Source organism: Dermacentor variabilis, chromosome 8 (genome assembly GCF_050947875.1).
Source record: "Dermacentor variabilis isolate Ectoservices chromosome 8, ASM5094787v1, whole genome shotgun sequence".
Classification (NCBI taxonomy): Eukaryota; Metazoa; Arthropoda; class Arachnida; order Ixodida; family Ixodidae; genus Dermacentor; species Dermacentor variabilis.
In genome coordinates this window covers 32,616,650-32,629,849 of record NC_134575.1, presented here as the reverse complement: position 1 = coordinate 32,629,849, position 13,200 = coordinate 32,616,650, and the positions used below count along the sequence as shown (strand labels likewise).

At 47.2% G+C, this 13,200-nt stretch overlaps 1 protein-coding gene across 1 annotated transcript in view; it reads left to right on the top strand.

Annotated features, from left to right (window-relative positions):
• The window catches only part of Pex23 (tectonin beta-propeller repeat-containing peroxin 23), a 78,063-nt gene that overhangs the window by 56,678 nt on the left and 8,185 nt on the right, over positions 1–13,200 (top strand). Inside the window, exons 18-22 of the mRNA XM_075701668.1 lie at positions 902–1,038; positions 3,709–3,889; positions 5,397–5,532; positions 7,188–7,390; positions 13,020–13,139. Coding sequence (XP_075557783.1) covers positions 902–1,038; positions 3,709–3,889; positions 5,397–5,532; positions 7,188–7,390; positions 13,020–13,139 — 777 coding nt within the window. The remainder of the gene's footprint in view (positions 1–901; positions 1,039–3,708; positions 3,890–5,396; positions 5,533–7,187; positions 7,391–13,019; positions 13,140–13,200) is intronic.

Sequence of the window (13,200 nt, the reverse complement as noted above, 5' to 3'; positions counted from 1 at the left end):
CAGGCGAGAGCTCGCGTGGACAAAGAGCGCGTGGATAACACAGGCTTCCGAGAGAGAGAGCGAGATGACGTGGCGTCGCGGCGATGCCCTCTCCCTTCACGCAGTACTGCGGCAGCAGGCGCCTCTCACCCGCTCTCGCCCACCAAGCGCGAGCCAGCGTCGCGAGCGCTAGTGAAGTGGTGTCATAGCCAATTAGGTTTTTTTTAATGGTTTCAATGGTTTATTTCATCAACAGTTCAAACATACATATCCAGTGGTACAGCGGAAAGGGGTGGCGAAAAGGCAGCTGAATGCCTGAGAATGCGCCGATCCCCACCCAGACCACGATATTGCACAACGCTCGGCGTGTCACTCTGTAATACATAAATGCAGTAAACAAAACAATAAAAATATTGCAGAACACTCAGCCTGGTGCTGTAATACGTAGATGCAGTGGAGGAAAGAAAGAACTAAGCCGTGGTTTTAATAAGTGAACTAGAGCATACTTGATATCGAGAGCTTAACGACAAGAAATTTTCATGGCTGAATTTTAAGGCACAATACATTTCTGGAAAGAAGCATACAAGATATAAGCAAGTCTTAGACTGGTGCCGTTTCGCTGCTGCAGACGCCGCCGGCTTTTTCGGTCAGTGCGCCCTGTGACGCTTTTGCATCGAAACAACAGTGCGTCATTAATGCTGAAGTGACTGTATATAGCGCAAGAGTGGAGACGGGGACACTAAAAAGGCGACAAGGACAAGCGCCCGTGTCCACTCTTGCGCTGGTCACTTCAACATGGAGTACCAACTAGCCCGGTCTCACACCCTGCCATTGATGCATATCAGGCTCTGCATCTACATCGGCCTGCGTTATGTTCTCGGTGAGATGCATATTGTGATAAATATCCATCTTTGTGTTGCAGGTGAGCGACTGGCAGGTGGACTACCACACCCCGGGCGGCGTTGACAAGGACGGCTGGCAGTACGCGGCCGACTTCCCCTTCTCGTACCACGGCGCCAAGGGCATCACCGACTACGTGCGCCGAAGACGGTGGTTCAGGTGTGGGAGCCGAGCATCACCCTGCCCCTCACATCAACGCCTTGACGAGTACCGCGGGTCGTTGGCACTTACACACAAGGCGTACTACATACACGTCTTCCAAGTCTTTTCACGAAAAAAAAGCACCATAGGCGATTTCGTGTTCAAGAATGAACTATGGCAGGAATCTGTCGGTACCCGCCGTGGTTTCTTAGTGGCTGTAGTGTTGGGCTACAAAGCACGAGGTCGAGCGATGGAATTCCGCCCACGTCGGCAGCATTTCGAGCGTTAGAATCGGCGCGGTGGTTCGTGCTTGACCTGCCGAAGTTGCGCGGTCGCTGGCGTTCATACTTGCGCTCGAGCATTCGGATCTGTGCGTTGGTTCGTACTCGAGCTGCCGAAGTTGCGATGTCACTCCCGTTCGTACTTGCGCTCGAGCATTCGAATCTGTGCGGTGGTGCGTACTTGAGCTGCCGAAGTTGTGTGTCGCTCGCGTTCATACTTGTTCGCGTTCAATCGAATGGGCGCTGCAGTTCGCACTTGAGCTGCCGAAATTGCGTGGTCGCTGACGTTCGTAATTGCGCTCGAGCAATCGAATCTGTGCCACGGTTCGTACTTGAGCTGCCAAAGTTGCGATGTCGCTCGCGTTCGTTCGAATCGGCGCGGGGTTTCGTACTTCGGCTGCCGAAGTTCCGCTGTCGTTGGCGTTCGTACTTGCGCGCAAGCGTTCGAATCAGCGCGGCAGTTCGTAATTGAGTTGCCGAAGCTGCGCGGTCGCTGGAATTCGTAGTTGCGCGCAGTGGCGTAGCTAGGTCGTCTGGCACCCGGGGCCCATAGGTCTTCTGTCACCCCCCTCCGCGGGTGTAGCCGGCTGAAAGAGGGGTGTCTATATGACCCCCCCCCCCTCACTGGCTCCTTGCACCCGGGGCTCACGGCCCCCCGCCCCCCCCTGTTGCTACGCCACTGGTTGCGCGTGAGCGTTCGAATCTGCGCGGTAGTTCGTACTGCTGCCGAAGTTGCGATGTCGCTCGCGTTCGTAATTGCGCGCGTTTGTTCGAATTGGCGCGGGGGTCCGTACTTGCGCGCGAGCGTTCGAATCTGCCCGGCGGCTTGTACTTCCGCGCGTTCGTTCGAATCTGGGCGGTGGTTCGTACTTGCGCGCGAGCGTTCGAATCGGCGCGGGGGCTTGTACTTCGAAGTTGCTCGGTCGCTCCCGTTCGAAACTGCACGGCGGTTCGTACTTCAGCTGCCGAAGTTGCGCTGTCGCTCGCGTTCGTACTAGAGCGTGTTCACTCGAATCTCTGCGGCGGTTCGTACTTGCGCGCGAGCGTCCGAATCGGCGCGGGGCGGGGGGTTTGCACTTGAGCTGCAGAAGTTGCTCGGTCGCTCGCGTTCGTACTTGCGCGCGAGTGTTCGAGTCTGCACGGTGGTTCGTACTTCAGCTGCCGAAGTTGCGCTGTCGCTCGCGTTCGTACTTGCGTGCGTTCGCTCGAATCTGTGCGGCGGTTCATACTTGCGCGCGAGCGTTCGAATAGTTGCGAGGATTTGCACTTGAGCTGCAGAAGTTGCTCGGTCGCTGGCTTTCGTAGTTGCGCGCGAGCGTTCGAATCGGCGTGGTTCTTGTTATTCATTTGTTTATCATTATTACACTGTTGCATGACGGAGCCATTCAGGCGATTCTTCTCCACCCATCATGACTGCATTCTGTTGCAGAAGATGAGGTGGTAGGTTTAGATTCTCGGCAGTGGCATGGTTGCATTCCAGTGTGGGAGGAATACAGAAATTCTGAGTGTGCCATGCTTTGTGTGTACAGTATAACGAACCCCAGGTGGTCGAGATTATTCTGGAGCCCTTCACTGTGACGTCCCTCATTAACCCACTGTGCCATTTTGGGATGGTAAGTCCCACAATTTAATCTTAAAGAGATTCTGGTCTACTTAGGTTTAGCAGGCCATTGGGAACCCACGAGTGGTCGAAGTTCATGTGGAGCCCCTGGCAAAAACGTCTTTCAAAACCCACCATTTTGCTTCTGAGCGTTCTAAGCGGTTGAGCAATTGCCTTGACCATAGACCAATCTACCAGCCACTTAATCAGTCACTCAGTTGATGAACCAATTAACTCCGTCCCCCATTTATTTGACTCTTTTGCGAAAGAACAAAAAGATTCAAGAGGGAGATTGCCCGCTCCAGCGCAGCCGCATGCACTTAAATAAGTTGGGGGGTTTAACATTCCAAAAGTGCACAGTGCATGGGTAGCGTATTGGTCTAATTGGTACATGTTTACTGTTTAGAATGGTAGCGCGAACTGAAGGAAAACTGGATGATGGGACAAAGACGAGCGCAAGCGCTGGTGGTTGTCTGTCTCGTCCGGTATACCTTCAGGTCACACTATGACATTCATCTTAGCGTGTTATGGGGGACACCCTAGTGGTGTGTTCTAAATTAGTTTCGACCACCTGGGGAGTTCTTTAACGTGCACCTTAGTACATGACCGTTCTTGAATTTTGCCCCAGTCAAAATGCATCACCTGTGGCCAATAATTCAACTTATGATCTTGTGGTTAGCAGCAGAATACCATAGCCACCACAGGATGTGCCTTTGTAACTAAAACCAACAAGAAAGTGAAAAGAATTTGAAAAATACAACTGTATATAAATTATTTTGCCATTGCCTTCACCATGTCTGGGAGCAGGCTCTGCCGGCTGAGCACAACTGGGCCTTGGGTCGAGGTGGAGCCGATGCCCCTTCGAGACGTGTCGCTGTCGCTTGATGCTAGGCCGGATCACGTCGGTGAAGGAGGCGTCGCCCTGTGGGCGGTGTCGTCCACCGGGGAAGCCGTTTATCGAAGGGGTGTGACGCTCGACTGCCCCCAGGTGGGATTCTTCTTGTGTTTCTCGTTTTTCTTTCTTCTTTTTTTTATAGCTCCTGCTGTACATGTCCTTTAATACAAAGTAGGGGAGCGAGAACAGTAGGCTTTGAGAGTAGGCTTCAGCTGGGGGTCAGCTTGGATTTTTCTATGCATGAGAAATTCAGGAATGATTTTGGACAGCCGCTCAAGTGATCCGAAGTAAGTTTGCTGCATTATAGAAAGCTTAATTTTGCTGATAGTAGGAGCCAGAATTTCGCCCTGGGGCCTCAGTTTTCACAAATATTGCCGTAAGTTAGTAAATTTCAAGTATGTTGAAGCAAAGTTTACGAATCCACAATTTTGCAAACCCGACAAATTGGCTGCATGACATGCTTACATGAACTTGTTGCAGTGTTTATGAAAGCTTTGCGAAATGTCTACTGACATATCAGTTTGCACAATTCAAAGTAACGTATTGCTATCCAGAGTAATGGGGTACATCACTTTTGTTCATTATAAATCTCACAATAGGTACAGTCCTCAAAATTGTGATGTTGTCTTATGCTAGTGAGTTGCAGAGCTGAAAACAGGATGCTTGTTGTGCTTTTGTTCTTTAATATTGCAGTTTTCAGCAAATTTTGTAAAGAGATTGATGGCCTAAATAAAAAAGTGAGCGCCAGGAACGTACAGCATGCACAAAGCTACAAGCCCCAGACCCACCTATAGATGCTGCCCCCAGTGCAGATCGCTCTCATGATACGGCTGCGCGACTGCACGGAGCCGTCGCATGCCCAGTTGCAGCCAGAGTAGAACGCTTCCCCCCACCCTCTCTACCCTCCCCCGGTTCCTCGCAACCTTGCAACTTTGGTGCCTTGTGCATGACGGGAGACTGCGCACTTCTTGCGTGCTTTCTCATCTCCTTCACATGGGCGAGATTGAGCCGCGTTCGTTGTCTCCCCTCGCACACCTTCACTCGCACCTATAACATAGGGTGCACGGCGACAGTGTCATTGCCCTTAGACTTTATACGGAACCTCTCACTGACGGCGACACGAACGCCAATGCCAGCAGCGGAAATGCACTGGAAGTGACCATATAATTAATATCCCAATAAAAGTCTGCTCCTACCATCACTAGATGTAAACTTATTCTTTTAAATGCAACTATGCTCATTAAATGCGGTGCAGTCAATGTCGAGAAGAATTGCGTTTCTTATACATATTTAGATACGACCCCCAAGGTATAAAGCCCCCCTAAGGTATAAAGCTTCCGCTTATATCAACATTTTGATTTCAACAGTCAGTAGGATTCGGTTTTCTCTCTCATATAGTTTTAAAGTTGGTTTAGCTCTTACCTAGTGAAGCCATCTCTGCATTTCAAATGCATTTTAGCAGAGAAATCGGAGTTTTGTCAAATAACGGTGCTTCTTTTTTTTTTTTTTTTTCGGCCTGCCCAGCTTTGCTTTTAGGCTGCACCCACATCTTCAATGATGCTGATCGTGCATTCTGTTACTCGCCTTTGTTGCTGGCTAGGGCAAGGCATGGATGCACGTGGCGACGGAGCAGCAGTTTGAGTCCATCAGCGTTGGGGCCCGGCACCGTGTGTGGGCAATTGGCCAGGATGGCTGGGCCTACGCGCGCAATGGCATATCAGATGAGCGACCCACGGGTGAGCAACCACATGCAACTTCGATAATAAGTTGTGCATGCATATGTTTTCTTAAGGAAGGTCGCTCTCGTTTTCAGTGAAAGGAAAATGCTCTCTGGTCAAGCTTGTAGTTTACTTGTTGAAGCAAGTGGAGCTCATGTTTTTCACATGAATACAGTAGAAATTTGTAAACTTGGAAGTTTTGAAACAGCAAGCTGCTGTCTGTGTTGTTCTATAAGGAAATATAATTGCAGTGCCAATTTTCAGAGGTTGGGCACTTAGTGGGATATCACAGTTGTCTGTAAACTACACAACTGTAGACTGTAGACTGCGGTATCTAAATGCGAGTTATGCCATCCCAGAAGGCAGCTACACTTCAAAGGCTCTAAACTACAGTGTATGCATGCTGAATGAAACTTCTTGAAAGCTTAAAGTCTAACAATCTAGAGTTTTGTCATGGCTTGTGTGCAAAGCTTGGAATTGGTGGAGGTGCTACAATGTTGCCAGAGAGGTACAGTGTTGTTAGTTTTTAAGGGAAGCACATCATCACCTTTTTAATATAACTTCAGCATCTCTTTCACCTTTAGTTAAAAACTTGGCCTATATAATGCTTAATGCAGATATATACTAATATATGGTGGACTGCCAGACTTTCACTCGAAATTTAAGCTTCTAATAAGCAACTGGATACTACAATTTCTCTCCTAAAGTGGACAGGCAGGGTTAGCATTCAATAGTATGCAAGTGTTTGTAGCTGATCAAGATTGCTTTGAGGTATTGAAGGTTAACTCGTAATTAATTTGTCTGCCTAATCGGTCATATTAGTTGCTTCATCAGGTTGACTACTAATGAGGCTGCATGGCCAGGCAACGAAGAAATAGGGCTTTTCTGTGTCTTGCACATCCCGACAGGTTATGTGCACTTGAGTGCATGCACATGTATGGCTAGTCGGTGTTCTACAGTGGTCCATTTTGCGTGATTGATCATGTGGTCTTAAAGACAGCATTGCTGGTTTTGTTTTGTTTTTACAGCCTGATATATTGTTCTCGAAAACACAATATATAGTGTTATACACTTCTAATGGGAAGGCCTCACTAACATTCATGTGCTTATAGCCGAAAATATAGAATGAATGTTGTTTTATTATGGGGTTTTACGTGCCAAAACCACTTTCTGATTATGAGGCACACCGTAGTGGAGGACTCCGGAAATTTCGACCACCTGGGGTTCTTTAACGTGCGCCTAAATCTAAGCACACGGGTGTTTTCGCATTTCGCCCCCATCGAAATGCGGCCGCCGTGGCCAGGATTCGATCCCGCAACCTCGTGCTCAGCAGCCCAACACCGTAGCCACTGAGCAACCACGGCGGGCAATATGGCATGAAGGCCTGCAGTTTCATCTTTCATTCATGGATATCTGCATTAGCATTATATTGGCTGCTTCATGCTCCATAATGTAGAAGAAAGTTTGAAGTTGTGTTAATTTAATACTGCAGTGTTTCCTTTATAACCTTCTATGTGCACGTTTTCATCATCTGTTGAATGAATGGCAGCCGTCACCTGTTTCTGCGTTTATTCACACAAGACGTGACCTGCTGCTGTAGTACTATCAGCAAGCGATTATTTGTAGGAAGAAAGAACAATCTGGATATTTTGTTTCGAACTCTTATTATGCAGGTACTGCCTGGTTCCACATCGAGCCGCCATCTAGTAACACAGTACTGACAAAGGTTTCCGCTGGGTATGCTACTGTATGTGCCATCGATGCTTCGGGCAAGCTGTGGCGTCGTGCCGAAGTCATGGACATTTTCCCAGAAGGCACTGTCTGGACCTTGATGTCAGAGAATGTTCACTCTGTCTCTGTGGGCCCGGACGACCAGGTACGTGGCTGTGAAGCAGTGCTGCCAATACCAGGGAAATTTGCTTAGATCTAGGGACTTTAGGCCTCGTTTAGGAAAATCTTTTTAGATCGAGGTAAAACTTGTGAAGGAAAGAAAAACTCTTGTGCTGCAAAAACTTGCAATGCTACATCATTTAAGCTTGAGTGCAGAGAGTTCAGTAGTTATATTTATAGAAATTAGCTTGGCAATAAAGTTAAGCTATACTTTCGCAGTCTGGCTGCATAACAAAAGTTTGCTTCTACAAAAAGTATATTGGCAAAGTGATCGACTGTATCATAAAAAGAACTAGGGAAATCCAGGGCAGTAGGGATTTTTTACCTAAGGGAAAACTGGCTTCATAGGTTAGCAGCAGTGCTGTGGAAAAGCCTCCTTCCTGTCCCCCTAGACACCAAGCTATTACTCCGTTTCATACACAGCGGTGAACACTACAAAGACTGGAGAGACTTCTCATTACTTGTATTCGTGGCCAAAAATTTGTGCATCAAATATGAAAGAAGTATATAGGTATGAGTCGTGTAATTCGATGCAACATTAAGTCTCATACTTTTATGTCCCAAAATGCAAGATAATTATTACATGAAAGGCGACACAGACTTGAATCCACCAGCTTTAAGTGACCAGCGGCCAAAGCGCAGTTGTTGCAGTCATGAAGCTGAGGCGCGTTGCCAGGCTAGTTGGTTTGGATTCATAATAGACATGGAGCAGCGCTGCTCCGTGTCTGTTACGGATACTAGAAGCGCAAAGGTATACCAGTAATATGTTATTTGATGTAACCTTACAATTTGACCTTACGTCCACAAGTTGTAGTCGTAATAGTATTTGAAATAGGTACCACGTTTGCTTGTGAAAGGACCACACTTTTTTGGGGGGATTTTAATGAGGTGCTGCCCTTACATAGGACCAGGCCATTTGGTCTAATTTTTCGAGCTGCAAGTTCTAGGAATTTACACCCTTTCCCACGAAACGCCTTCCTCGATTGTGGTGAGCTCCCCTTTCTGCTTCAGCCACTAACATATGCCCTTGTCGTCAGTGAAGAAGTTGCAGCTGGCTGCTCACTTTCCATGGTGTACACAACCACCTTTAGCTTAAATGCAATGTCATTCGCCATCAAATGCTCCCTCACCATTGCGGACTCCCAGCATCTGACAGACCAGCCAAAGGAGCTGGCTGAGCTGGTTGTGAAAACACAGCACAAAGAAATGAAGTAGTGCCTGCAACTTTTGTGCTGCCGTGGAGGAACGCAGAGGAGCCAGTCATGGCCGTGCCCTGGACATCAGAGGTCAAAGTGCAGCTCTCACCATCTAGCGAGCATGCATGGCATCGGAGCACCAAACATGAATCGCTCCTTGGTTGGATTTCATTCCAAATTTTGGGCTGCCAACTTTGAGGTGCAGTACATAGACAGCCGGCAGCCCTCACTCGAGATTATATTATAGTCCACATAAAGCATTATGGGTTGAAAACAACTGTACTGCAAATCACTTAGAGTCAGACTTCCATGATCACACTACTTGTGTAGCTCCCACAGCGTAACCTGCTAATTGTGAAACGGAGTATACTTACTCTATTAGCTGAATTGAACTGTTCTTGCTCTGGGCACATTGGAGGCAGCTGAAGAAACTCCATCAACAATGATGGAGTTTCTGCGTTTATTGTGGGCACTTTATTCACACATGCAAGTTTTGGGGTACAGTCAAACCCGGCTATATCGAACTCGCAAAAAAACGCCCATCAGTTCGATATAGAGCATAATTCGATATAAGCCTGCTAAATAATTGGATGTCATAAAAGCACATACCATTTATAAAATCACTTTATTGAAGAAACTAGCTTAGTTTCGCTTAAATTAGTCCTGCATTTTCTTCTGCTCGGGCAATTTCGCTGCCTGCGACGCACGTACTTCCCCACGTTGTCTAAAGAGTCGGAGCAGCTGAGGCCGCAACCTTCCGCATTCGCGCAGAAGCACCGGACTAATTACCAATCAGTTCGGAGGATGTGGGCAAAGGACCGTAGTTGCTTTCCTCAACGTGCCTACTTTCATTTGTGCTCGGTACGATGTCGGCGATGTAGTCTTCGTTTCCGGGCTCTCCCGTGGTCGCGACACCATCATCTATCTGCCCTGACAAAGTCGTCCGCCGTTGATTCGAATGTTCCGGAAATTTTGACAGCTCGCTCCAAACTTCGGCAACACCGGCAACGGCTTTGTCGCATTCATCAGAATTTACAGTCATCACCGAGCACGCGGAAACCGGCACGTATGAAGAACCCCTCGTACACGGCCGTGCGTACGCGTCGGGCGCCACGGGCACCGGGTTGCGAGTCGGGTCACTTTAGCCCTAACCGTGCCGAGAGTGCTCCTCGGAATCTTGCACGTTGCGGGGCCATCCAACTTCTCATCGCGTTCGACGCGATTTATGATTTCGAGCTTCACGACGAAAGGCGAATCCTGCTGCTTCATCACGGCAACACTGCGGGAGAAGTCCCACAAGGCGCAAACACGATAAACCGGACAACCAGCCTGACAACTCGCGCTTTCGCCATCTTGCACGAAGAGAGCACAAGAGCCTCTGATTGGCTGTCTGAGCAAGCGCTGTAGGCGGGCCAGGATCATTTTTTTGCTGGGGAGTGTCGATAGATAGTGATCTAAAGAAAGGAAGGACGCTTGATTCTACAACCCGTGAGGGAACACGGCGAAGCGTCGTCAGGGGAGAGAGTGGGAAGTGAAAGATGAGAGAGAGAAAGAGGGAGGATGTGGCCTAATAGACTCCACTATGCGCGACAGGGGGAGTGTCGACGGCTCGCCCGAACAGCCCGAGGCAGCGCGGTCACGGTAGGGAGAGCGGTTGGATGGAGCCGCGCCGCCGGGTTTCCCCGCTACCGCGAGGGAAAGCCAACTTCTGGGGGCACTTTTCCGCCGCTTGACGGTTCGATATATCGGGAGTCACTGCAATATTTGTTCGATGTAAGCGTAATTTTTGCTATATATACTCATTGTAACTATACCGTGACCAGAAATTGTTCGATATACAGAATAATTCGATGTAAACGGGTTCGATATAGTCGGGTTCGACTGTATTACAGTGCAGTGCTCATGTAAACTAGTGGTAGCTACCATGTTCTCTCTGGTGCTGTTATTAATTTGTGCAAAGTGATCAACAATGGTCGAAAGAAGGATATAACAGTGATAATACATTTATTTTTTCTTTCATTGTGTACAAAATGGGTCACATCCTCTGGGTGTATAGTCGACTAGGCTTGTGTGGGAATCGTTGGAAAAAGGAAACTACAGAAGGATCTTTAGCGAATGGAAGAAATCACGATATTTCATAACCATGTATCAGGGCCCTAATAAAGGCAAGTCCCCTTGCAGAAACATTTGCTCTGGCCCTTGACATACCATGTTTGACCACTGTTTGATCACTTAAAGTAAGTCTTGTTTCACTTTGTGCTAGCACCTTGAATGTAGGAGAAATACTGTATTGCTATCACCAGAAATATTTTATGGCCTCTTTTCTGTAATGAAGGCAGTTGCTGCTGCTAATTTCTACACATATGCCACAATCATAAATATTGATGTCCCCATAGCATGCCACTATGCAGTGTTGTACTAGCCCTTAAAGAGGAAACCTTAGCTTGGGGCCGACTCTGATTTCTCTATTGAAATACACATGTAAAATGAAGATATTTTGGGGGGACAACCACTTGACCGATTTGAATGAAATGTGATGCATTAGAGAGAGAAAGTTGCATTCTAGCATCTTCTGGGAAGCATATATTATTTGCTTCAGACAAATTTTTTTCGCGAAAATTGCTTAAAGTTGACAAGTTTAAAAAAAATTTAAGCACAATGTTTACAATTTTGTAACTCTGCACCAAAAACAGATATTGCAGTTTTGTTAGCTTCATTTGTTAGAGAATCTCAAGCAAACAAGTGTGACATATAAATTTACAGCTTATGTGAGATTGTTAAAATGTTAAGGAGGGTTTTGCAAAAGTATTAGTCACTAATTAGTGGTATAGTTTAGAGCAATCTATAACCCATTAGTCTTTGCTGTTTTAGATGTATCATTAAGTGTAGCTTATAAAAGTGTGATGTCATTATTTATTGCTGACTTACACGATTGTAAACTATTTAATTGTGTTTCTCAATTTTCCTATTTTCATTAATTTTTCAAAAACATTTATAGCATAAATTGAAAATGCACTTGCTACAGTCACTAGATTTTAACTTTTCTTTTTAAATGAAACATCTCATCAAAACTGCCACAGTGGTTGTCAAGAAAACTATTTACACCATTTCTCTGTTCCCATGCTGAGAATAGATAACAGCTCCAGATGTGAAGTTCTGTGTCAACGCAAAGTAGTATTATGCAGCGATTGCTGTTATGCAATTTTCTCTCGCTGCAAATGGCGCGAGGACACAAGGACAGTGGTCATAGCTGAAATCTGCTGCCCAGGTTTGTGAAGAGGTGCCCAGGTGTGACCAAGTTTACTCGGATTAGTCCTGAGGCCATGACCATGTCATCAGGAGGTAGTCACCAGCTTGATGCAGAATACATGAATATGATGCAAGGTGCTTCGCTGGTGTGGCCACAGGCAGCAAGCCCATTGTTCTACACAATTGGAGAAACAAAACGCTGCTTCAATGTTCATGTTAGCCTTCGAACCCAGCACAGATTGCCTCCAACATAATACGCACAAGGCCGTGCCCGGCCACCGAAGCTGTAGTAGAAAAGGAAATTCGCACTGTAAAAAAAGAAGTCACTGTTTTGCTTGACAGGCAAAGCATTGATTGCAATAAGCAAATTATTAGACAGCTGTACGAAGTAAGGGCAGTCATTTTATCAGCTGCCTAAACTGCTGTTAGCATTCGCTTACTAAATAAATTAACAAGCACGTTGCCACGTGCGCACAGGGAAACACAACCGTGTCTCTCTCGATGATTGCGGACACGCAGTGTCGAAACGCTGCCGTGATGAAGAGTGGCGGCAGTGGCGAGGGAATCGCCCTTGTGCTGCCCCTCACTTCACTGCAAACTAGGCATGCAAGGGCGCCTTTGTGCCTCCTTTTCGCTTCAGCACAAACTAGGCATGCAATGACTCGGCACACACGAAGCCATCAGCTATAGCCAGTCGCTACTCTTCGAGCCCAGCGCAGATTGCCTCCAAGATAATACGCACGTGGCCGTGCTTGGCCGCCGAAGCTGTAGTAGAAGAAGAAATTCGCACTGACCCCCCCCCCCCCATCCTAGTGTGCACGTATTTCCCTGCTCCTCTCCCCCTCGCATGCACGAGAGGATGGTGTGTACCCTCCCAGCCTTCTTCCCTTGTGAGCGTGAGGAGACACTGCCAAATCAAGCCAACATACTTCTTGGCGCACCTTCGCAAGCTTTTGCTCGCACCCACAGAATACGGCATGTGGCTGCAATTTTATTGCACTTAGACTTTATATGGAACATCACAGCAACGCCGACGGTGTCAAAGATGGCAGAAATTCGTCTGGGGTTTTCATATAATTGCCACCGCAATAGAATATCTGGTACCTGGAGTTGGAACAGTTTTTAATAAGTTGTGCTTGTTTCTCTCCATTTTTTTCTCTTGTGACCCAGGTATGGGCTATTATAGACGTCATCCGAAACAAGAGAGTCCTTCTTAGCCGAGTTCTAGCAAGGCGGAAAGGCATCACAGAAGAAAATCCCATAGGAACGGAATGGGAAACGGGATACGGGGTAAGTCCTTAATGCTTCTTAAAGGAACACGAAAGTGGAAGACTAAATCAATTTAGATTTG